Genomic DNA, 24,220 nt, shown 5'->3' with positions numbered 1-24,220 from the left:
CCTCTCTCTTTTAAATAAAGCATTTATTTTTATCTTTATTTGATGAGTATGGTATTCAATCATGAAACATTAAAAGTATTTGTAAAATTTCCAATCATGCTACTGGCAGGTTTGGACTACAGACAAGTATAGGCAATTGCTTTCCTAAGATGTGATAACGGGGTTCTGGAGAGAACACAAGCCTTCTTCTACTTCCTATATATAAACTTTGTGTCAGTGAATAAGAAAACACTGATGAGTAGTGTTATGAAGCAGACTATCTGGACACATGCCTACAATTTTAGTATCTATGAGGTCAAAACAGGAGATTTTGAGTTCAGGGTTACACTGGGCAACATAGGAAGACTATGCCAAAAGCAAAGCAAGCCAGGAGTGATGATGTATGCTTTTAATCTCAGTACCTGGGAGGCTAAGGTAGGGGAATCACTGCGAGTTTGAGGCCAGCCTGGGCTAGAGCAGCTCACTATCTAGAAAACCAAGGGTGGGGGGAGGAGGCAAAAAGCAAAGAAAAAAAAATCTAAACGCAATAAACACAAAAGGTCAAACTGTCAACCTCCTGTAAAGCATTCTTAGGGCTGGAGAGATGGCTTAGCGGTTAAGCGCTTGCCTGTTAAGCCTAAAGGACCCCGGTTTGAGGCTCAATTCCCCAGGACCCATGTTACTCAGATGCACAAGGGGGCGCATGCGTCTGGAGTTTTGTTTGCAGTGGCTGGAGGCCCTGGTGCGCCCATTCTCTCGCTCTATCTGCCTCTTTCTCTCTCTGCCTGTTGCTGTCAAATAAATAAATAAAAGTAAACAAAAAAAATTTAAAAAGTAAACAAAAAAAATTCTTAGGAACACATTACAAATGACATCTAAGGCATCTTTCTTCCAAGTTTTTTTTGCTTAAAAAAAAAATCACAACATACATATTTATTATTTATTTATGAGAGAGAGATATATATATAGAGAGAGATCTCCAGCCACTGCAAACAAACTCCAGAGGCATGTGCTACCTTTTGCATTGGCTTTATGTGGGTACTGGGGAATCAAACCTGGGTCCTTTGCAGACAAGCGCCTTAACCACTAAACCACCACCTCTGAGCCTTCAAGTTCTCTTTAAAAAGTCATTGTTACTTTGAAAATCAGGTAATACTTTTTGTATGTTGTGGAAGGTATTGAACCTTGGGTCTTACATATGTCAGGCAAGTACTACCACTGAGCTACTTTTCTAAACTGGAAATACTCTCTTCTTAAAAATAAGAATTATTTATTTGCATGTGTTGCCACAGTCTTACTACTGCAAACAAATGCACAACTGGCTTTACATGGCTGGTTGGGGAATTGTACCCAAGCTGTTAGGATTTACAAGCAAGCACCTTTAACTACTGAGCCATCTTCCCAGCTCAGGGTTTTTGTGGATATCACAGAATCTTTGAAATAGTTACTGATTAAGCTGGGTGTGGTAGCTCATGCCTTTGATAAACTTGAGATTTGTGAGTGCTCGGCTCTTATCCCCACTCTTAATTTCTTTACCTCTTCATTGAGATTCAGAGCACTGAGCAGGGAATCCAGGTCCTCAAATTCAGCATAACCAAAACCTTTCAACCTGTCTGGATTGCTGGGTTCACGTGGTAAACGCACGGCACTGATCTGAAGAACAAACACAAGGGGGTTTCTTTTGAACCACAGAATGATCGTTGTACAGACACGTAAGGAAATTCTCTGATGAGCATACAACATCAAACCATGTTTCTAGAAGTAATATTGGTATCAAGGGACAGAAGAGACAACTGTATGTCCTTTTATACACTTTGAACCATATGAATTTAACCCTTAAACTTAGCATGAATTAATGTATTCCTTGTATCTGACTTTCAAGACAATTGCTCATTCCACAATTAAGTTTACTTTAGTCATTTATTCTCAAACATCCAGTTAATAGCCTAACAAGATCATACTTACATTTAATCCTCTAAAAAAGTCCTTAATGGAGTCTTCTGTTACATCATAGGGCAGGTTTCCTAGGAAAGCAGTGTAGGGTGGCGATTTGGGAAGACGGCTCAGGTCAATATTGGGTTCCCGGGCAGCTCGTGGAGCAGTGGGAAGGATGGACCGGTCAATTGGAGCTGCCCTATACAGATCATCATCATTACTGTGCCAAGTTGTTGAAACTAGGATAGAACAGATATAAGGAATTAAGAGAAAGTTGGTCATGGTAGCTCATGCCTATAATCCCCGCATTCAGGGGACAGAAGCTAAGGATTGTTCAAGGCAGGCCTAGGATACACAGTGAATTCCAAGCCAGCCAGGGCTATTAGAAAAACCAAACACAAACACCCTCCACCCACACCAACCAAGCAAAAATCATTAACAACTTTTTTTTTTAAGAAAGCAGACCTAAAGCTGGGTGTGGTGATGTAGGACTTTAATCCCAGCACTTGAGAGGCGAGACAGCTGTGAGCTCCAGACCAGCCTGGAACTACAGAGACCCCACTATGCCATTCAAAGTTCAGACAATAATCTGTCCAAGGTTGTGAATGGTGAAGTATAAGAGCTAAGACCTGAACCTGGACCCTTTTCACTTCAGATATCATTAATGGCTACTGGCTAAGAACACCTACATTCCTTCTGCTAAGCTGGACAGTGTTTTTTTTCATGCTTTATCTTCTACAAAACCAAACCAAAACAAACTATTCCTAGTTTTACTGACCTCCCACCCATACCAACCTCCCCCTACAATCCTTGAATGTATATTTTAGTTCTGACATCTAGGGGAGGTTATAACCTGTATTAAATCTTTTTTTTTTTTTTTTTCCTTCCGAGGTAGGGCCTCTCTCTAGCTCAGGCTGACCTGGAATTCACTATGTAGTTTCAGGATGGCCTCGAACTCACGGCGATCCTCCAACCTCTGCCTCCTGAGTGCTGGGATTAAAGGCGTGCGCCACCACGCCCGGCTACCTGTTTTTTTTTCTCTTCCTCTGTGAAAGCAGGTCACAAAAGATAATAGTTTGCAAGAGAAGTTTAAATTAAAAAAAATAATGATGGTAATCAAACTGATGTCCTGACAATTATAAGAACAACTATCTTTTCCTGGATGTACAGTTTGTCCAAAAGACATAGCAATGACTTCTTTATTTTTCCACCATAACTTTTCCCATTTCTTTCTCCTCACATCATTTTTACCTCAACTTCATGCCAACAGTTTATGGAATGAATTATTCCTTAGATCTGAAGATGTTTAACTTACAGAGTACATTGCAACCATCACTTACAAGTGCACCACAGAATTTTATACCTGAAAGACATTGAAAAACTAATATAGGGCTGGGAGAGGCTTAGTCATTAAGGCACTTGCCTTGAAAGCCTAAGGATCAGGGCTCAATTCCTGAGTACCCAGGTAAGCCTGATATACAAGGAGTTCATTTGCAATGGCTGGAGAAACCTGTCATGCCCATTTTCTCTCTATCTGCCTGCCCTGTTTTTTTTTTTTTTCCTCTTTCTCTCAAATAAATAAAATCAGGGGCTAGGTATGGTAGCGCACACCTTTAATCCCAGCCCTTGGGAGGCAGAAGTAGAAAGATCACCCTGAATTCCAAGGCAGCCTGGGCCAGAGCGAGACCATACCTGGGAAAACAAAACAAAACAAAACAAAACACAAAAAACCCACACACAAAAAAAAAACAAAATAAAATAAAATTAGGGGCTAAAAACATGGCTTAACGGTTAAGGCACTTGCCTGCAAAGCCAAAGGACCCAGGTTTGATTCCCCAGGACCCATGTAAACCAGATGCACATGGTGGCACATGCATCTGGACTTTGTTTGCAGTGGCTAGACTGGCATGCCCATTCCCTATCAAATAAACAATTAAAAATAAAAATAATAAATAAATAAAATAAAATAACCTAGTCTAGTTCTTGGGGTTAGGGAGATATGCACTCCCTGTCCACACACACGTAAATAAAAATAAATAAATAAATAAATAAAAATTAAAAAAAAAAAAAAAAGGCTGGATGTGATGGCACACACCTTTAATCCCAGCACTTGGGAGGCAGGGGTAGGAGGATCGCCATGAGTTTGAGGCCACCCTGAGACTACACAGTGAATTCCAGGTCAGCCTGGACTACAGTTGAGACCCTACCTTGAAAAACAAAAAAACAAAAACAAAAGGCCAGGCATGGTGGTACATGCCTTTAAGCACAGCACTTGGGAGGCAGAGGCAGGATTGTTGTGAGTTCAAGGCTACCCTGAGACTATATACTGAATTCTACCCAGGTCAGCCTGGGCTAGAGTGAAATCCTACCTTGAAAAAACTAGACAATGTAGTCTTAAGTTTAAATGGAGAAAAATGAGGCTAAAAGGATACCAAGTGAGAACAGTCTTAGTTCAAGAGCTAGGGGTGGAAAGCAGATCTCCTAAAAGTATAAGGCCTTATTACAGAGCCTGACAGTCAACCTGAGATTAAACCCAAGAAGATCCCAGGTTCTATAAGATGGCTAAGACTCTTTCAAATCACATGATGTAATTTACTGTTTTGTCTAGAAAATACTGAAATTCCAAGCACGCTGACTGAAGAAAAATTACCGTCTCCTTCCAGGTCGTCTGTTTCATCAGCCCAACTGAGCGATTTGGTGGAGACATAGGTGCTTCCTCCACCAGTGCCCCCATCCTCAGCCAGAAAGTCTGTTAGGGAGATAGTCTTCCCCTTCTTATTCTTCTTTTTTGCTGTTTTTAAAAGACAAAAAAAAAAAAAAAAAAGTTATTCGTGGAATTTATGTATTTGAGTTACACACTATACTGCTGTTAAATCATTTATAAAGAAAGCAATATCAAGGCCCAAAGTTTAAGATAATAAAATATTTATATGAAAAAATATTAAGCAGACATAAATAGGGAGAAGACAATATAATGGCTCAGAATGAATCCAACTAAGTGAAAAACCTTAAGTTGCAATAACTCAGAAACAATCCTAGTACTCAGGAGGTACAATCAGAAATTAGAGTTATCCTCAGCTACCTAGAGTTCAAAGTCAGCCTGGGATGATACATGAGACCCTGCCTCAAAAATAAATTAATTAGGGGGCTGGAGAGATGGTTTAGCGGTTAAGCACTTGCACCGATTCGAGGCTCAATTCCCCAGGACCCATGTTAGCCAGATGCACAAGGGGGCGCACGCGTCTGGAATTCGTCTGCAGTGGCTGGGCCCTGGCGCGCCCATTCTCTCCCCCTTTCTCTGCCTCTTTCTCTGTCTGTCGCTCTCAAATAAATAAATAAAAATAAACCAAAAAAAATTTTTTTAAAAAAGAAAAAAAATTAATTAATTAGGGCTGGAGGGATGGCTTAGCAGTTAAGGCAAACCTGAAGGGCCGTGGTTCGATTCTCCAGGACCCATGTTAGCCAGCTGCACAAAGGGGCACATGCATCTGGAGTTTGTTTGCAGTGGCTGGAGGTCCTGGCATACCCATTCTCTCTCCCCCTCTTTCTGTCAAATTAATTATTAATTAATTAATGAATGAAAGGATACAGACTATATAAACACATTTAGGTATGGAATGGGAAGTATACATGAAAGTAACTTCGTGAAAATGACTGTGGTGAAGGCACCATTTATCTTCTACTACAGTGTTCACTCACTATTTGAAATTTTGTGTGTGATGCTGAGGATTTAACCAGGGCTTGGAATATGATAGACAAATGTTCTACAACTAAAGCTAAGCCTTGGTCCTATTTGAGAGTTTTCATTTAGAAACTAAGCATAACAATAAAATTACCAGGCTGGAGAGATGGCTTAGTGGCCTTCAAAGCCAAAGGCCTCTGTTCGATTCCCCAGTACCCACGTAAGCCAGATGCACAAGATGGTGCATGTATTTGGAGTTCAGTTGCAGTGGCTGGAGGCCCTGGCATACCCATTCTCTCTGCCTCTTCCCCTCTCTCAAATAAATAAAAATAAAAATATTAAAAAATAAATAAATTACTCTCCATATAACATAGTCTATACAGCACTTCCCTTAGGCTTCGCAGGTAAGAGTTTTAACGACTAAGCCATTTTTCCAGCTCTATATCGCACTTCTGAGGACTATTTACTTGTAAAATAACCAGTGTGAAGGAGGAATCAAAATTATCAATTCACAGAAAAGGAAAGTAAGCTTCAGAGGTCAAATGCCTATCTCAGGATGTACATATTAGACAGAAGAGCTATACAGCCCAGGTTTCTGCTACCACCAGGGTCCCAATTTCTAAGAAGCTCATCATTAACCCTATGGCAGGTTTTCTTAAGCACGTAAAATGCCACGCTGCACTCAGTGTTCTTTTTAAAAGTATCTGATTAGGCAAGGTGTGGTGGCGCATGCCCTTAATCTCAGCACTCCCAAGGCAGAGACAGGAGGATTACTGAGTTGAAGACACTCTGAAACTACATAGTGAATTCTGTGTCTGATGAGTAAAGACTCATTCACCTAAAATCTCTACCTTCTCCTTCCCTATTCTGAGGTACGATGCTAAAAGGAAAATAAAAGAAAACCACAACAACCAACATTAATCTCCAAACAGCTCAATTTGCATTCAAATCCTGGTTCCCTAACCTCAAAACCTCAAGTATGACACTATTGACAGTAAATCAGAATAGAAGGGACTAAGAGTTCTAGAACTAGTTAAATAGTCATCACTTCAAGGTTTAAAAAAAAAAGATGCCACGGGATGCATGCTTTTAATCCCAACACTTGGGAGGCAGTGATAGGATGATAGCTGAGTTTGAGATCAGCATGGACCACAGTGAGCCCCTAGCTTGGGGGGAAAAAAAAAAACCAAAAAGGTGGGCTGGAGGGATGGTTCTGTGGTTAAATGTGTTTGCTTGCAAAGCCTATTGGTCTGAGCTCGACTCCCCAGTACCCACATAACGCCAGATGCAACAAGTGGCACGTGAATCTGGAGTCTGGGTGCACCAGGTTCTCATACCACCACTCTCTCTGCTTACTAATAAATAGACTAAAAACACAATTGTACCCCCCCAAAACAAATAAAAACTAAACCGCCTTGCTGTAACAAAGATGGACTTCATGGTTTTTACAATCATAAATCCTTCCATCTCCCAAGTCTCAGCTCAAGAGGATCAAGTATCTAACTTGATGCACCACTAGCTTAATGGAAGGCTGCTTTCTCAAATTCAATAGCAAGAAAATAAAAGTGACCTGTTTTGCTATGAATATTACATAGAACCCTCTGGACGTTATAACTCAGAATATTATGGTTTCAATGTGCAAACTAAATGAGCAGGGCTACAATAATATAAATACGGCCATTAATGTGAAGTTTCTTTTTTAAAATATACATATATTTAAAAATATATTTCATTTATTTATTTATGAGAGAAAAAGTTTAGAGAGAGAAAGATTATGAATGAGTGAATATGGGCGTGCCAGGGCCTCCAGCCACTGCAAATGAACTCCAGATGCATGCGACCCCTTGTGTACCTGGCTTACGTGGGTCCTGGAGAACTGAACAGGGATCCTTTGGCTTTGCAGGCAAACACCTTAACCATTAAGCCACTTCTCCAGCCCCTATTTTAAAATTTAGTTATTTGAGAGAGAGAGAGAGAGAAAGAGAAAGTGAGGGGGAGGGAGGGAGGGAGATAGAGAGCAAGAGTGAATGGGTGCGTCAGAGCCTCTAGCCACTGCTAATGAACTCCAGATGCATGCACACCCCCTTGTGCATCTGGTTTATGTGGGTCCTGGGGAATGGAACTGGGGTCCTTAGGCTGCACAGGCAAGCACCTTAACTGCTAAGCTATATCCCCAGCCTGAAATTTCTTTTTCTAAAGTGACAACATTCCCTGGCTCCAAAAGCAGCAGATCACAGTAATTCTATTGTAGCTGCGAATTTATACTACAATTTGAAAAGCCATGAAGAGATCTGGCCCTAATGCATCAACACCACCCCAACTCACATGCAAAAATCCTCAAGAATTTTCTTTTCTTTGAGACAGGGTCTCATGTATTCCATGTTAGCCTGCATCTCACTATGTAGGCAATGATACTGAACTTTCTGATCCTACTTCTGAATGCTGGGATTGTAGATGACTGCTGCAACACTACAGCTTATACCGTCATGGGGGTTCAAACCCAGGGCTTCATGCACACTAGGCAAGCATACTACTTACTAGCTGATCTATATATTAGCATCAAGAAATTTCAATAAGCTGGGGCTGGAGAGATGGCTTAGCAGTTAAGGTGCTTGCTTGCAAAGCCAAAGGACTTAGGTTCAATCTCCTAGGAGTCATGTAAACCAGATACACATGGTGGCTCATGAGTCTGGAGTTTGTGTGTGCTGGAGGCCCTGATGCACCCATATTCTCTCCCTCTTTCTCTCTCAAATAAAAAATAAACATTTAAAAAATTTAATAAGCTAATTTGAACAAAGTATGAGGTTGAACACTTATTTTAGTTTTGACTTTATGTCCTGCAATTAAAAAAAATAGACAGGCCTGGTGAAGCATACTTTAATCCCAGTATTCGGGAGGTAGAGGTAGGAGGATCTCTGTGAGTTCAAGGCCATCCTGAGAGTACATAGTGAATTCCAGGTCAGCCCGAGCTAGAGTGAAGAAACCCTACCTCGAAATACAAATAAATAAATAAAATAAACATAGTGGTTGGTATTAGTATGATGCTTGTTGGAGACCCTCATTTTATCCCCATCCTTTCCTATCACTGGGAGAATAATACACTGGTAGTCAATTCAAATACTCAGATCAAGTTCAACATAACCATACATGTGTTAATTGAAGGTACTCCCTTTCCTACTGCTTGGTAGACAATATGCCACAGTAGCAGAATCTGGAATTGCACTGTTTTTTGATCCCATTTGGCTTAAATCAACTTTGTAGATCATAGTTTCTCAACTCTTAACCCCTTGACTCTTTTGACAAAGCTGAACTGTTCTTTAGGGCTATTTTATTCTTGACAATAAGCTAAACAGCATGAATAAACATACTAAATCACTGTCACTTTAAAATTCTTTTTTTTATTTTTCGAGGTAGGGTCTCACTCTAGCCCAGGCTGACCTGGAATTCACTATGGAGTCTCAGGGTGGCCTCGAACTCACACGATCCTCCTACCTCTGCCCCCCAAGTGCTGGGATTAAAGGCGTGCGCCACCACGCCCGGCCACTTTAAAATTCTTTACAGGGTTGAAGAGATGACCTAGCAGTTAAGATGCTTGTCTGCAAAGCCAAAGGACTTTCCAATGCCCACATAAAAAGCCAGACACACAAGGTGGCACATGCACTTGTTTGCAGTGACTAGAGGCCCTGGCATGCCATTCTCTTTCTCTCTCAAATAATTAAATGAGAGTATTCTGAAACTGTTTCAATCATAACCTTCTTCCCACAGTTGGATGAAGTCTTTCAAGACTGGCTAAAATTCTCTGAAATGATTTTATTTATTTTAGAGAAATATAGAAATAGGCAGGGAGAGCGAGCGAGCAAGAGAGAATGGGCACACCAGGGCACACCTCTAGCCGCTGCAAACGAACTCCAGATTGAGTGTGCCCCCTCATGCATCTGGCTTACGTGGGTCCTGGGGAGTTGAACCTGAGTCCTTTGGCTTTGCAGGCAAGCTCCTTAACTGCTAGGCCATCTCTCCAGCCCCTGAAAATGATTTCTTAAATGTAGCAGCCACACAGAGGCACAACATAAGCAGGTTTAAAACTAGCACATGACTTTAATCCCAGCACTTGGGAGGGAGAGGTAGGACACCCTGAGACTACAGAGTGAGTTTCAGGTCAGCCTGGGCTATAGTGGGACTTGGCCTCAAAGAAGGAAAAAAGAACCCCCCGCTCAAAAAAAACCCCTAGCAATAGACCCTAAAAGCAATCTATACCCGGAGCTGGGGAGATGACTCAGAGGTTAAAAGTGCTTTCTTGCAAAGCCAGCCAGACCAGATTCAATTTCCCAGCATCCACATAACACAAAAAGTAGTATAAGTTACCATTCACTTGTGGTAGCAAGAGACCCTGGAGGGCCCATACACACATGTATACAAGCAGAAATAAATAATATAGTTTTTAAAAACACCTTTAAAAAATTTTTATTTATTTATTCGAGTGACAGACACTGAGAGAAAGACACACCGAGAGAATGGGTGCGCCAGGGCTTCCAGCCACTGCAAATGAACTCCAGATGCGTGCGCCCCCTTGTGTATCTGGCTAATGTGGGTCCTGTGGAATCGAGCCTCAAACCCAGGTCCTTAGGCGACACAGGCAAGCACTTAACAGCTAAGCCATCTCTCCAGCCCATATATAATATTTTTAAAATACTTGAAAGGGCCTCACTGTAGCCCAGACTAACCTGAAACTCAATGATTTTCCTTCATCCCACCTGGCTGAAATAAATGTTATTCTTTTAAACACTAAAAAGATTAAACCCATATCGACCCAGATGGGGTTAAAAAATCTTTATATATATCCACATGTGTTAATTTGATTCAGGTATCCTCCATAAACTTATGTTTTTTGAGTGCTTCATCCCCAGCTAATGGCAATTTGAGAATTAGAACCTTGTTGGAAGTGTGGTGCTGGGGGCAAGCTTATGGGTGCTAAAGCCAGCTTCCCTTTGCCAGTGTCTGGCTTACTCTCCTGCTGCTGTTGGCCAGGTGATGATGTCCAACCTCTGCTCATGCCATCATTTCCCCTGCCATAATGGATCTTTCCCTCCATTCTGCAGGCCAAAATAACCCCTTTCCTCCCATAAACTGTTTTTGATTGGGTGCTTTCTGCCAGCAATAAGAAGTTGACTACAATACCATAAGGTTAAAATTAAGATCTTAAGAAATAAGGCTTGGGCTGGAGAGATGGCTTAGCAGTTAAGGTACATGCCTGCAACGCCTAAGGACCCAGATTTGATTCTCCAGGTCCCACATGAACCAGATGCACATAATGGCACATTCATTTGCAGTGGCTGGAAGCCCTGGCACGCCCATTCTCACTCACGGTCTCCCTCTGATTAAAAAAAGAGAAAGAAATAGAGCTGAAGAGATAGGTAAGTGCAAACAGGGAGGGGGTCCTAAAACCACCCTAGTTCAAGTCTCCAGATCTCATGTAAATAGCGAGGGAGTAGCCAAGCAAGCCTGTAACCCGCAAAGGGAATTAATAGACAAAATAATCACCCTAGTTCTTAAAAAAATCAGCAAGTGCTGGGCTGGAGAGATGACTTAGCGGTCAAGCTGTCAAGCTAAGGACCCTGGTTCGAGGCTCGATTCCCCAGGACCGCTAAGGACCCTGGTTCGAGGCTCGATTCCCCAGGACCCACGTTAGCCAGATGCACAAGGGGCGCACGTGTGCCTGTTCCGTATGTATGTATGTATGTATGTATGTATCTATCTATCTATCTATCTATCTATCTATCTATCTATCTATCTATCTGCCTCTTTCTCTCTGTTGCTCTCAAATAAATAAATAAATAAAAATTGAAAAAAAAATCAGCAAGTGTCAATATCAGTATAAGACTCAAGTATAAAATGAGAACAGGTGGAGATTGCTACCCAATGTTCTGCTCCAGCCATGGCAGGCAAGCACCCCAAGCATATAACACATACACATAAGCAAAAAATAAAAATTTAAAAATAAGTATTTACAGGCTGGAGATGACTTAGTGTTTAAAGAGAGAATGGGTGCACCAGGGCTTCCAGCTGCTGCAAATAAACTCCAGATGTGATTACTATCTCATGCATCTGGATTACGTGTATTCCAGGGAATTGAACCTGGGTCCTTTGCCTTTGTAGGCAAGCACCTTAACTGCTAAGCCATCTCTCCAGCCCAAATAAAATACAAAACAAACAAGACCAAATCAAACCAAACAAACAAACAAACGAATGGTCCCCCTACCTCTGCCTCCCAAGTGCTGGGATTAAAGGTGTGTGCCACCATGACCCACAGTAAAATATTTTTTAAAAAGCCTCTCCAGATCCCACATGAGTCAGATGGGCAAGCTGATAGGAGAGCACAAGGTGGAGCACATTTGGCCGCCCTGAGGCCCAACTGGTCCACATAAGCCAGGTGGCAGCACACGCCCACTAGGTGGCACAAGCGTCTGGAGTTTGATTGTTGTGACTGAGGCCCTGGTGCAGCAATTCTCCCTAAAATTAAAAAAAAAAAGCATTTCCAAAACAAATTTTTGAGGCAGGGTCTCTCTCTCTCTAGCCCAAGCTAATCTGGAACTCCCTCTCTAGTTTAGGCTGGCCTCTAGTTCAGTGATCTTCCTACCTCAGCTTCCCAAGCTACCTTGTCCAGCTAAAATCAGAATGACTGTTTCCCCCCCTCCCCCAGGTAGGGTCTCACTCTAGCCCAGGCTGATGTGAATTCACTATGTAGTCTCAGGGTGGCCTCAAACTCATGGCAATCTTCCTACCTTTGCCTCCCGAGTGTAGGGATTAAAGGCGTGCACCACCACACCTGGCTTTTTTGGGCTGGAGAGATGGCTTAGAGGTTAAGGTGTTTGCCTGTAAAGCCTAAGGCCCCATGTAAGCTAGATAGATGCAGTGACATGAACGTCTAGAATTCAACTGCAGTGGCTGGAGGCCTTAGCACACCGGTTCTCTCTCTCTCTCTCAAGAGAAAAAAAAAAAAAGGCCAGTGTGCTGGGCTTGCTTCAAAAAAAGAGAAAGAGAAGAAAAGTACAGGGAGCTCCACCACGTGGAAGGCAGGAGAGAACAGAGACCCCATGGGGGAGTTGGGGGTCCCCATGGGCTCAGCCAAGCAGGGCCAAGATGAGGATCAGGGCTTATCAGAGCAGGGATCTGAAGGAAAAGTAAAGAGCTAAAAATTAAAGCTGTTTTTATTTAAAAATTTTATTTATTAGAGAGAGAGAGAATGAGACAGACAGACAATGGGCACGCCAGGGCCTCTTGCTATTGCAAACCAACTCCAGGTGCATCTGACACCATGTGCATCTAGCTTATGTGGGACCTGGAGAATCAAGCCTGGCTCCTTAGCCTTTGCAGCAAGCTAAGCCATCTCTTCAGCTCCAAGCAAGTGCCTTTTGACTGCTAAGTCCATTCCCCAGCAACCCGTCTTGAAACTCATGGTACTTGTGCCTCTATGCCAAGTTAAAATACATCAAAAATTCTTGGATTTGAGCATGGTGGTGCATGCCTTTAATCCCAGCACTTGGGAGGCAGATATAGGGTCACTGTGAGTTCAAGGCCACCCTGAAACTATATAGTTAATTGCAGGTCAGCTTGGGCCAGAGTGAGACCTTCCTTGAACCCCCCCTCCCAAAGCTCTTGGTGTGTACTAGGGATCAAATTAAACCCAGGGCTTCACATATACTAGGCAAGCACTCTACCATTGAGCTCTATCTTCAGCATGACAGCCACTGTTCTAAGTGATATTTTTACTTCAATTAGGGCTTACGAGAGGCTGAGGTAGGAAGGCTGCTATTAGTTTGAGGCCAGTCTGGATTACAGAGCAAGTTTTTTGTTTTGAGGCAGGATCTCACTCATCTCCAGGCTGACCTGGAACTCACTCTGAAGCCCACACTGGCTTTGAACTCAAAGGGATCCTGCTACCTCAGCCTCTCAAGTGCTGGGGTTAAAGATGTGCACCACAACCCTGGCTCACCAAGTAAGGCTCTCTTAAACCTAGGCTGGAACTAGAGGTCAAGGTCAGCCTGGGCCACAAAGTTCCATATCAACCTGAGGTAGTATGAAACCCTATCTCAAACAGGGAGAAAAGGCTGGGCATGGTGATGCACAACTTTAATCCAACACTCAGGAGGCAGAGGTACAAAGATCACTGTGAGTTCAAGGCCACCCTGAGACTACATAATGAATTCCAGGCCAGCCTGGGCTAGAGACCCTACCTTGAAAAACCAAAAAGGAAGGAAAGGAAATGCCTAGACTGGCTACTGGTTCTTTACGTCCAAAGAGAAGACTACTTAAAATAATAGTATAAGTAAGTCAAATGTGGTGGGCAGGCCTGTAAAGATAAAAAGATCACCTCTGCCGGGTGTGGTGGTACACGCCTTTAATCCCAGCACTTGGGAGGCAGAGGTGGGTGGATTGTGTTCAAGGCCACCCTGAGACTGCATAGTGAGTTCCAAGTCAGCCTGGACTACAGTGAGACCCTACCTTGGAAAAAAAAAAAAAATCACCTTGAGTAAGGTTAGCCTGGGCTACAAAGCTAGCTCTTGCCTTAAAAGTGAAGGTTAAATTTAGATCCTTCCAGTTCCATTTGTTTTCATGGGACTTTCAATCAAGAAAAAGGGAAAACCCCCCAATTCCTATCAACTAATTAATAAAACACAATGGAACATTATTTGGCAATGAAAAGGAGTACTGAACCATTCTACAAAGCAAGACTGAAAAAGACCGTATCTTCTATTATTTATACCGTGTCCACAAGAGGTAAATCCAAAGAAATAACTGGGGAGGCAGGAGTGATGCTCATAATGGAGTGAGGTATTTCTTTTTGGGGCAATGAAATGGTTTCAGATGAGATCATAATGGCCAAATGTCTCCAGGAAGATCTAAAAAATGCCCAGGGCAGAGGCTGTTGCTACTACCCTAGTACTGAGTATCTAGCATATGCAAAGCCTGGGGTTAAGATCCACCAAACACACTTAAAAAAAAAAAAAGAAAAGAAAATTTTACAGGATAATTAGATAAAACCATTTCTGGTGCTCCTATAAAAATGTCCCAAATTATAATACAGGAGTCCACACATATTACAGAGTGCTCAGAATGAGACCAATTACACTGTTCAGCCACAAGAATACTTAATACAATGCAAAATGTTAGAGATCTTTTACTGCACTGTTATGGTTTAGCAGAGGCTCAAGATTAAATCAGGAATAATGAGCTTTATGTCAACCCCTGCATGTCATATGACCACTCTGAACCCAGTGTTTTCAACCTGACCTCTTCAGAGACACACACGAATACAAGTTAAAGTTCTTGCTTTGGGCATTTTCCTACTATTAGGACCTTGGCAATGTCTATTGTTAAATCTGAGGAAGTGGCTTTGGGATGCGCTCATATTTACACACATACCTAATCACCGATAAGCACTTGTGCCATCTTAGAAAGATGAGGCTGGAGCACCTGCTGCACAGCATAGCTGAAATCACATTCCCAGAACCCACATGAAGCCATGTCTACATGTCCCAGCATGCCTACAGAGAAGAGAATCAGAAACAGGAGACTCCTGTAGAAGCTAAGGTGCCAGGCTAGTTGGCAGCAATGAAATGAGAGACCCTGTGTCAAACAAGGCAGAAGGTGAGGACACTCCAGAGGCTGGTTGCTTTGACACGTGCACCACGACAGGCACATGCTGGCACTCACACAACTCAATACATATACATATTTATATCATTCATTAGCTTGTAAATTATCTCTCAAAGCTATTAAAGAATATACAGGCCTAGTGTGGTGGTTAACGCCTTTCTGGGGAGGCAGAGGTAGGAAGACTGCTGTGAGTTCAAGGCCAGCCTGGAACTAGACAGTGAGTTCCAGCTCAGCCTGGGCTAGAGTTAGACCCAACCTCAAAAAACAACAGCTGGGTGTGGTGGAGCACGCCTTTGATCCTAGCACTCAAGGGGAGGCAGAGGTAGGAGGAATGCCTTAAGAATGGTCACCCTGAGACTACGTAGTAAATTCTATAGGTCAGCTTGGGCTAGAGTGAGACCCTACCTCAAAAAACCAAAAAGAAAAAAATCTGGGGCTGGAGAGATGGCTTAGCAGTTAAGGCATTTGCCTGTGAAGCCAAAGGACACAGGTTCAATTCCCCAGGACCCACGTAAGCCAGATGCACAAGGGGCACATGCATCTGGAGTTTCGTCTGCAGTGGCTAGAGGCCCTGGCTTGCTCATTCTGTCTGTCTCTCTCCTCTCTCTCTCTGCTCACAAATAAATAAGTAAATAAAAATTTTAAAATCTTCCTTTAGGACTGGAGAGATGGCTTAGAGGTTAAGCGCTTGCCTGTGAAGCCTAAGGACCCCGGTTTGAGGCTCGGTTCCCCAGGTCCCACGTTAGCCAGATGCACAAGGGGGCGCACACATCTGGAGTTCGTTTGCAGAGGCTGGAAGCCCTGGCTTGCCCATTCTCTCTCCCTCCCTCTATCTGTCTTTCTCTCTGTGTCTGTCACTCTCAAATAAATAAATAAATAAATAAATAATCTTCCTTTAAAAAAATTTGGTTAAAGCTGGGCATGGTGGTGCACGCCTTTAATCCCAGCATTCGGGAGGCAGAGAGGTATGAGGATCGCCGTGAGTTCAAGGCCACCCTGAGACTACATAGTGATTTCCAGGTCAGCCTGGGCTGGAGTGAGACCCTACCTTGGGGAAAAAAAAAAAAAAAAAAGAAAAGAAAAGAAAAGAAAAAAAATTTGGTTAAGTCTCTACTTGAGTTCTCCTGAGGTATTTTAATTTTAGCCATAACTATCCAAATCTAAGTTTACTACTTGCACACTAATACATGGTAGAGCAAATATGAACATAGATAATCTGAAAATAACATAATGCCATCCTTGAAACACTTTTTTGGGTTTGTCCTTGCCTTTCCATCTCATTGGAGACAGGGGTTTATCTGTCTGGATCTCACTGCTGCGCTGGCCCACTAGTTGCCATGAAAGGCTGTCTGCACCTGCCATCCTGTGCCAGGTTCCTCCAGGTGTAAAGGGCACAGAACTCAGGTAGGTACTCAAGCTAAGCAGCAGGAAGTTTATCCATGAGCCATCTGCCCTGCCTGCCACTTGCAATTTTGAAGCATTTTAAATAGTCTATAGCCAACATTTGATCCTCTATTGCCAAGTGGAGTGTAGATAAACTGAGTTCACTTTACAGTAAAGACACTGGGAATCAAGGTAAACTGGCTTTAACAACTAAAACTTACAGTGGAAACTTTACTGTTTTTTTTTTTAAGAGAAAACTGGCATGCCAGGGCCTCAGCTACTGAAATCAAACACCAGACACTTGCGCCATCTAGCGGGCATATGCGACTTCACACTTGCCTCACCTTTGTGCATCTGGCTTACATGGGATCTGGGGAGTCAAACATGTGTCCTTAGGCTTCACAGCCAAGCACCTTAACCACTAAGCCATCTCTCCAGTCCTTTTATTGACCCCCCACTTTTTTTTGTTTTTTTTCAAGGTAGGATTTCACTCTAGCCCAGGCTGATCTGGAATTCACTATTTGTCTTAGGGTGGTCTTGAACTCATAGCAATCCTCCTACCTCTGCCTCCCCGAGTGCTGGGATTAAAGGCATGTGCCACCATGCCTAGCTCATCCTTTTTTATTATTTTATTTTACTTATTTGAGTGAGAGAGAACGCAAGCATGGGCATGCCAGGGACTTTAGTCACTGCAAACAAACTCCAAACCCATGTGCCACCTTGTGCATCTGGTTTATGGGGGGAATTGAACCTAGGTCCTTATGTTTCACAGGCAAGTGCCTTAGCCGCTAAACCATCTCTTCACCCCTCTTTTGCGAGGCAGGATCTTCTAATGTAGCCCAGGCTAGCCTCAACCTCCTGAGTACTGGGATTAGAGCTGTGAACTACTATGCCCACCTAAAACCTTATTTTATTTATTTATTTTGAGGTAGGGTCTCACTCTGGCCCAGGCTGACCTGGAATTCATTATGTAGTCTCAGGGTGGCCTCAAACTCATGGTGATCCTACCTCTGCCTCCCAAGTGCTAGGATTAAATGCATATGCAATCATGCCCTGCTAAAACCTTATTTTTTTAAAAAAACTTTTCTCCCCTTTATTTATTTTTGTTTTTTTTTGAGAGTTTCACAGTGATGCTCCTACCTCTGTCTCCCAAGTTCTAGGATTAGAGGTATATGCCACCATGCTGGGCTTCTTTTATTTATTTTCAAGCAGAGAGAGAGAGGAGACAGATAATAGGTATGACAGGGCCTCTAGCTACTGCAAATGAACTGCAGATGCATGTGCCATTGGGCATCTGGCTTTACATGGAAACTGGGGTGACAAAACTGGGTTGTTACACTTTGCAGGCAAGTACCTTCACTGCTGAGCCATCTCTCCAGCCTTATTTTTCAAGGTAGGGTCTCACTCTAGCTCAGACTGACCTGGAATTCACTATGTAGTCTCAGGGCGGCCTCGAACTCACATGAATCCTCCTACTTCTGCCTCCCGAGTGCTGGGACATCGTGCCCATTTAATTTTTTAGTTGGCCTTTTTCAAAGGACATTCCTTTAAAATAGGATTTTATGGGAGGCAGAGGAGGAGTCATGTGAGTTCGAGGCCGTCCTGAGACTACATAGTGAATTCCCGGTCAGCCCAACCACAGTGAGACCCTACTTCAAAAACAAAACTAAACTAAACAAGCAAAAAAAAAAAGAATAATTAAATGTCCAGGCTGAGACTATTCAAATGATTATTTTCATTCAAGTTTTGAAATACTTTCAGTTATTAAAGGTCAACAGTGGGTCATAGGGAAACTAGTATTGCTTGCTGGGCATGGTGGTGCTTGCCTTTTAATCCCAGCATTTGGGAGGCAGAAATAGGAGGATGGCTGTGAGCTCAGGGCCACCCTGAGAATACGTATGAATTCCAGGTCAGCCTGAGATAGACTGAGACCCTGCCTTGAAAAGCAAAAAACAAAACAACAAAAAACCCTAGTATTGCTTCAAAGATTGCTCCGGTCTCACTGATCAGTGAAAGAGATCTATAAAGTTGTATTGTGTATTTATGTAGTGAAAACCCAAGACCTGTTTCCAACACTGGTTACTTAACAAAGCCAAAGTAAATGGAGAAAAGAAGTTTGATAAATTCAAGGACAAACTAAGCAGTAACACCTTGTGCTCAGATACTAGGCCAAATTAAGAGATGGGGTCTTCCGGGCTGGAGAGATGGCTTAGCAGTTAAGCGCTTGCCTGTGAAGCCTAAGGACCCCGGTTCGAGGCTCGGTTCCCCAGGTCCCACGTTAGCCAAATGCACAAGGGGGCGCACGCGTCTGGAGTTCGTTTGCAGTGGCTGGAAGCCCTGGCTCGCCCATTTTCTTTCTCTCCCTTTATCTGTCTTTCTCTCTGTGTCTGTCACTCTCAAATAAATAAATAAAAAATGAACAAAAAAATATTTAAAAAAAAAGAGATGAGGTCTTCCAAGGGGTATGTATGGAATAACATTTAAAGGGGTCACCACTGGGCAAGCCTTTCTAACCAATCTGAATTTCACTCACCAGGGTTAATCTAAGGCACAAACTGCTGTCTTTCACCTCAAGTCTATAAAAGTTAAAGAGAAGTGAAACACAGATTTCACTAATTTAAAATACTAAACTGTGAAGATAATAAACCTAGGCCAAAAAATAAAAGTACTTTTCAGAACCAGTTTAAAATCTGAATGCTTTTGGTCAATTTGAGAAGCTAAAGTTTAAATGGTGCCCTAGTGCTTCCAAGCTCATCTAGCAGAAATCAGAAGTCTCCCAAGATTCTGATCCTAATTCCTCCTGCAGTGTAACCTTCAAATGTGAGCAGTCATCAGGCGAGACCCCAATTCCTCGCATGACCTCCTCACAGAGGATCAAATAAATACCCACAATACCCACAGGGCTCAAGGCTAGCGTGTTTGCACAGCATGCACAAGGCTCTGGGCTCAATCTTCACAACAGCAAAGGGAAAAAAAGAGCAATTCAGTTTTTTTTTTCTTTTTTTTGCGGAATAGAAGGTCATGTCAGGAAATGGAAGCATATAGCCATAAGACATTACAATTATGTAAGAAAACTAAAGGGAAAAAAAAGGTGAAGCTTGCCAATGAAACTACCGAAATGGCAGCCCTATAACAGCAAGGACCCCCATCTCGTTCACCATACTGTGTCTGGAATAGCGAGCACTCGATAGGAACATGTTGAATTAGGACGGAGTTAAAGAGCAGAGAGGAATCTAGGTGCGTACTCCTGCTTTTCCCCTAACACGTGGGCGCACCCAACTGGGGGGGGGTCCCCTAATTCTCCAACTTCCAAACTTCTGATAACCGGAGCAGGGGCTGGGCCACACTCTAACCACGGCCGCAGGGCGTTAGGTCCAAGTGCAGAAATGAGCAAAAAGCCACGAGTGCACTAGACCTTTCCATCTGGACTCCAGCGCATGCTTTCGAGGCGCGTCTTCCCCGCGGCCCCGAGCGCTCCGGCCGCGCACGCGCACCACAGTCGTCCTCCGCCCCTCCACCGACCGGCGCTGGGGTTCTAACCGCCCCCCCCCGCTCCCTGCCCCCCCCCCGGCCCGCAACGGCCTCGCGCCCGGGGACGTGGTCTAATGTGCACCCGTCCGCGCGCCAACCGCCTCCTCCCGCCGCCCCCTCCACGCGGGCGCGGTGCTTCCCATCCACGAGCAGGCCTCGCGCCTCCCGGCTCCTGCGCTTCCTCCTCCCCGGGAAGTCACGGCCCGCCAGGGCTGCCTACTCCAACCCCGGGGCAGAAGGGGCGAGAAGGGTCCGGGGAGGGGGAGGGGAGGGACACCTTCCCCTCCCCCCTAAACATCCCGAGGCGAGAACCTGACACGGCGGTGCCGCCGGCCCGCCGCAGCCCCCGAGCCCGAAGGAAAACCGGTGCCACCCGCCCCCCGACCCCCAGCAAGGTGTGGATCGAGCCCGGAAGGTGGTTTCGGAGCGTGATCCTTGGTCGCGCTCGGCCGCTCACTCACCTGAGGCCGCCATGTTGGGAGAGGGAGAGAGAACGCAAAGGACCCGGATGGAGCAATCACGTGATGATAGCGGGCGCGACGGACTTAGAGACGCGAACCCGGGAGGGGGCGGGGAGCGGAGGACGGAGACGGGAGGCGGGGCGCCGCCGCCTCGGGTTCGTAAAGCAGCGCGAGGAGGTGGCGCGGCGTGCGACGGGAAGTCCAGCGCGACATGTGGCCAGAGGGGTGGGGCCTGCGCTGTCGCGAAGCCTCACGCTTTACGTGGGGCTGAGCGCGGCCAGTCGGGCAGGCTCTGGGACCCGGGTGGAGTCTGGTGATGCTCCGACTTCCGGCGCGAGCGGCGGGCGGGGGCCGGTTCCATGGAACCGAGTTGGGCTGGAATCTAGAATGGGTGTGCCACAATTAATGTTCTCAGAGGAAAGATTCTGAGTTGCCTCTTAAAGTCACGCTTTTTCTTAAGGGCAAAACGAAAGCCCGGCGTGGTGGCGCACGCCTTCAATCCCAGCGCACGGGCAGGCGGAGGGAGGAGGATCGCTGTGCGTTCGAGGCCACCCTGAGACGACAGCGTGAATTCCATCCAGGTCGGCCTGGGCTAGAGCGAGATCTTACCTCGAAAAACAAAACAAATAAATAAAGAAAGCCAAAACGAACCCGACATCCCGCGGAAAGATGGTTTTAGGCGTTGCTAGAATGAAAGTGAAAGTAAATACTGAACGCGTCATTGCCGGGGACTTTCGCCTTGTTTAATCCTCTGATTCACTGAGTAGGTTCAAAGCCGAGTTCTAGCCACGTTTCTTGTACCTAATGATCTGTTTTAAATTAGTTGTTCAGTGAAAATGCTGAGCACCAATCATGTGCCAGACACTGTTAACAGACTTGTGGCTTTCCATTGAGCTACCCTAAAATACTACAAATGCTACTCACATTTGTAAGTAAGGTAATAATGAGATGGTTGGGTGTAACTATATTTATTGCCTTGTGGGGAAGGTCTCTGAGGAAGTGACATTTATGAGATTTTAAAATACAAGCTGCGGACTGGAGAGGTGATTTAGCGGTTAAGGAGCATCTCTGTGAAACCTAAGGACCCAGGTTTCATTTCCCGGTCCCACGTAAGCTGGATACACAATGTGGTGCATGCGTCTGGAGTTCGTTTGCAGTGGCTAGAGGCCCTGGCTCACCCATTCTATCTGCCTCCCTCCCTCCCCTTCTCATAAATAAATAAAAATAGCATACAAGCTGCAAGCCTAGAGTGGTAGCACAACAAGGGGAGGCTGAGGTATAAGGAGTGCTATGAGTTCGAGGCCAGCTTGAAAGTACAGAGTGAGTCCTACCTTGAAAAAAAAGCCCAGAAAATATATGAATAAATAACATACCAGCTGCAGGGCTAGAGAGGTGTGGCTCAGCAGTTAAAGCAAGATGCACAAAGTGGAGCATGCACCTTGAGTTAATTTGCAGTGGCAAGAGGACTTGGTGCACCTATTATCTCTGTCTCTCTCTATATTTTTCTGTGTGTGTGTGTATATATATGCACATACATACACACGCATACATACAATAAAACGCAAGCTGCAAAGCCCGTTATTGCAGTGTATGCCTCATGAGGCTGAGACAGGATTGGTGCTAATAGACCCCAGCCTGTATTACAGAGTGAGACCCTGGTCTCAAGAAAACAAAACAAGGAAGTGGGAGGATGGCTCAGTGGCTAAAGGTACTTGTTTGCAAAGTCTGTTGACAGGGTTCAGTTTCCAAACCAACAACAACCCTGCATGAGCAATACCAGAAAGTGGCCAATCTGTGGTTTGTTTGTCCTGGCAAGAGGCCATGGCTTGTGTGTATGTGTGTGCATGCACACGCACACACACAAATAAAATTTTTAAAAAGGAAGGCACAGTGGGTGACTTAATGATGCAGCTTTCCCAAAAGTTGTTTTAAGATACATAAACTGCGAATTTTACCGTGTTTGCAGAATGCAAATTGAGTCTTAAGCTGTATTTCCACTTGTTTCACAAAAATGTTTTTTCAAAATAGAGTGAACTTGCCCCCAGGATAGCTGCTTCTGTGTCAGGTACATTGACACACAACTGCACAAATGAAGTGTGTACTGTTGTTTGTGTATTAGCTGACACGCACAGCTTCTGACATCTGTGTTCACAAATGCATGTTTGCAGAAATACCTCTATTTACAAATGACAGTAACTGAGCTAAGTGTACAAAGAAGCCTGAGTTTGTAGTGCAGCATTTTCAATTGGTTCATAACACAATGCATGGGAATGTGAAAGACAATTTTGTATATTTGTTACCAACTCATATCATTAAAATGAAAACAGTGTTTTAAACAATTAAAAAAAAAAAAAAGGAAGGCAGCTGGGTGTGGTGGCGCACGCCTTTAATCCCAGCACGTGGGAGGCAGAGGTAGGAGGACTGCTGTGAGTTCAAGGCCACCCTGAGACTACATAGTTAATTCCAGGTCAGCCTGGGCGGGGGTGAGATTCTACCTGGGGGGGGGGGGGGAAGAGGCTCTTTATCCTAGTTTAAAAAAAATGCTACCAACACTGGGGACCATCTCCAAAAAAACATTATACAAAGGGCCGAGGATGTGGCTCAGTGACAGAATGCTTGCCTGGCCTATGAGAGGCTCTGGGTGCAGTCCCCAGAACCACAAAAAGATGATGGGGTACCCAGCTGATAGCTGGTTCCAGAGTAGAGAGTCTTCGTATGCTGACGAATTTGAAGGCTGGTATCTGAAATGTGATGATGTAGGAAAAAACAAAAGAAGTAGAGGGTAATGAATGCTGCTGCTCAGCTTGTCTTCTCCTTTATTTATTTATTTATTTATTTAATTGAGGTAGGGTCTCACTCTAGCTCAGGCTGACCTGGAATTCACTATGTAGTCTTGGGCTGGCTTCAAACTCACAATGTTCCCCCAACCTCTGCCTTCCAAGTGGTGCTGGGGTTAAGTGTGTGAGCCACTATGCCCATCCTGGTTTTAATTTAATTTTTTTAGTTATATCATTGTTTTGTTTTATTTTGGTGTTGATTTTTCAAGGTAGGGTTTGTTGTAGCCCAAGCTGATCTGGAACTCACTCTTATAGTCCAAAGCTGGCCTGGAACTTACAGCAATCATATCTTTGCCTCCCAAGTGCTGGGATTCAAAGCATGTGTCACTATGTCCAGCTTATGTATGTATGTATGTATATATATATACATTCATATATATATATAAATTTTTTTTAAATTATTTATTTATTTATTTGAGAGTGACAGACACAGAGAGAAAGGCAGATAGAGGGAGAGAGAGAGAATGGGCGCACCAGGGCTTCCAGCCTCTGCAAACGAACTCCAGACGCGTGCGTCCCCTTGTGCATCTGGCTAACGTGGGACCTGGGGAACCGAGCCTCGAACCGGGGTCCTTAGGCTTCACAGGCAAGCGGTTAACCACTAAGGCATCTCTCCAGCCCTATATATAAATTTTTATTGACAATTTCTATACTTACAGACAACAAACCATGATATTTCCCTCCCCTCCCCTGCTTTCCCCTTCAGAGCTCCTCTGTCATATTCCCTCCCTATCTCCATTAGTCTCTCTTTTAATTTG

General features: G+C 44.1%; 1 protein-coding gene across 6 annotated transcripts in view; it reads right to left on the bottom strand.

Moving 5' to 3' along the window:
• Positions 1–20,763, bottom strand: part of Eif4b (eukaryotic translation initiation factor 4B) — a 42,139-nt gene extending 21,376 nt beyond the window's left edge. For 5 of the 6 annotated variants that reach the window (XM_045152383.1, XM_004649878.2, XM_045152381.1 and 2 more), the window contains exons 1-4: positions 20,626–20,763; positions 4,565–4,705; positions 1,945–2,153; positions 1,516–1,632 (exon numbers count right to left, since the gene is read on the bottom strand). In XM_045152383.1, the coding sequence (XP_045008318.1) occupies positions 1,516–1,632; positions 1,945–2,153; positions 4,565–4,705; positions 20,626–20,638 (480 nt within the window). In that variant the 5' untranslated portion in view covers positions 20,639–20,763. The remainder of the gene's footprint in view (positions 1–1,515; positions 1,633–1,944; positions 2,154–4,564; positions 4,706–20,625) is intronic. The other variant, XM_004649879.3, reaches the window with a different exon arrangement.
• Between the last annotated feature and the right edge of the window lie 3,457 nt (positions 20,764–24,220).

Source organism: Jaculus jaculus, chromosome 6 (genome assembly GCF_020740685.1).
Source record: "Jaculus jaculus isolate mJacJac1 chromosome 6, mJacJac1.mat.Y.cur, whole genome shotgun sequence".
In the NCBI taxonomy this organism is placed as follows: domain Eukaryota; kingdom Metazoa; phylum Chordata; class Mammalia; order Rodentia; family Dipodidae; genus Jaculus; species Jaculus jaculus.
This window is presented reverse-complemented; position numbering and strand designations above follow the sequence as displayed.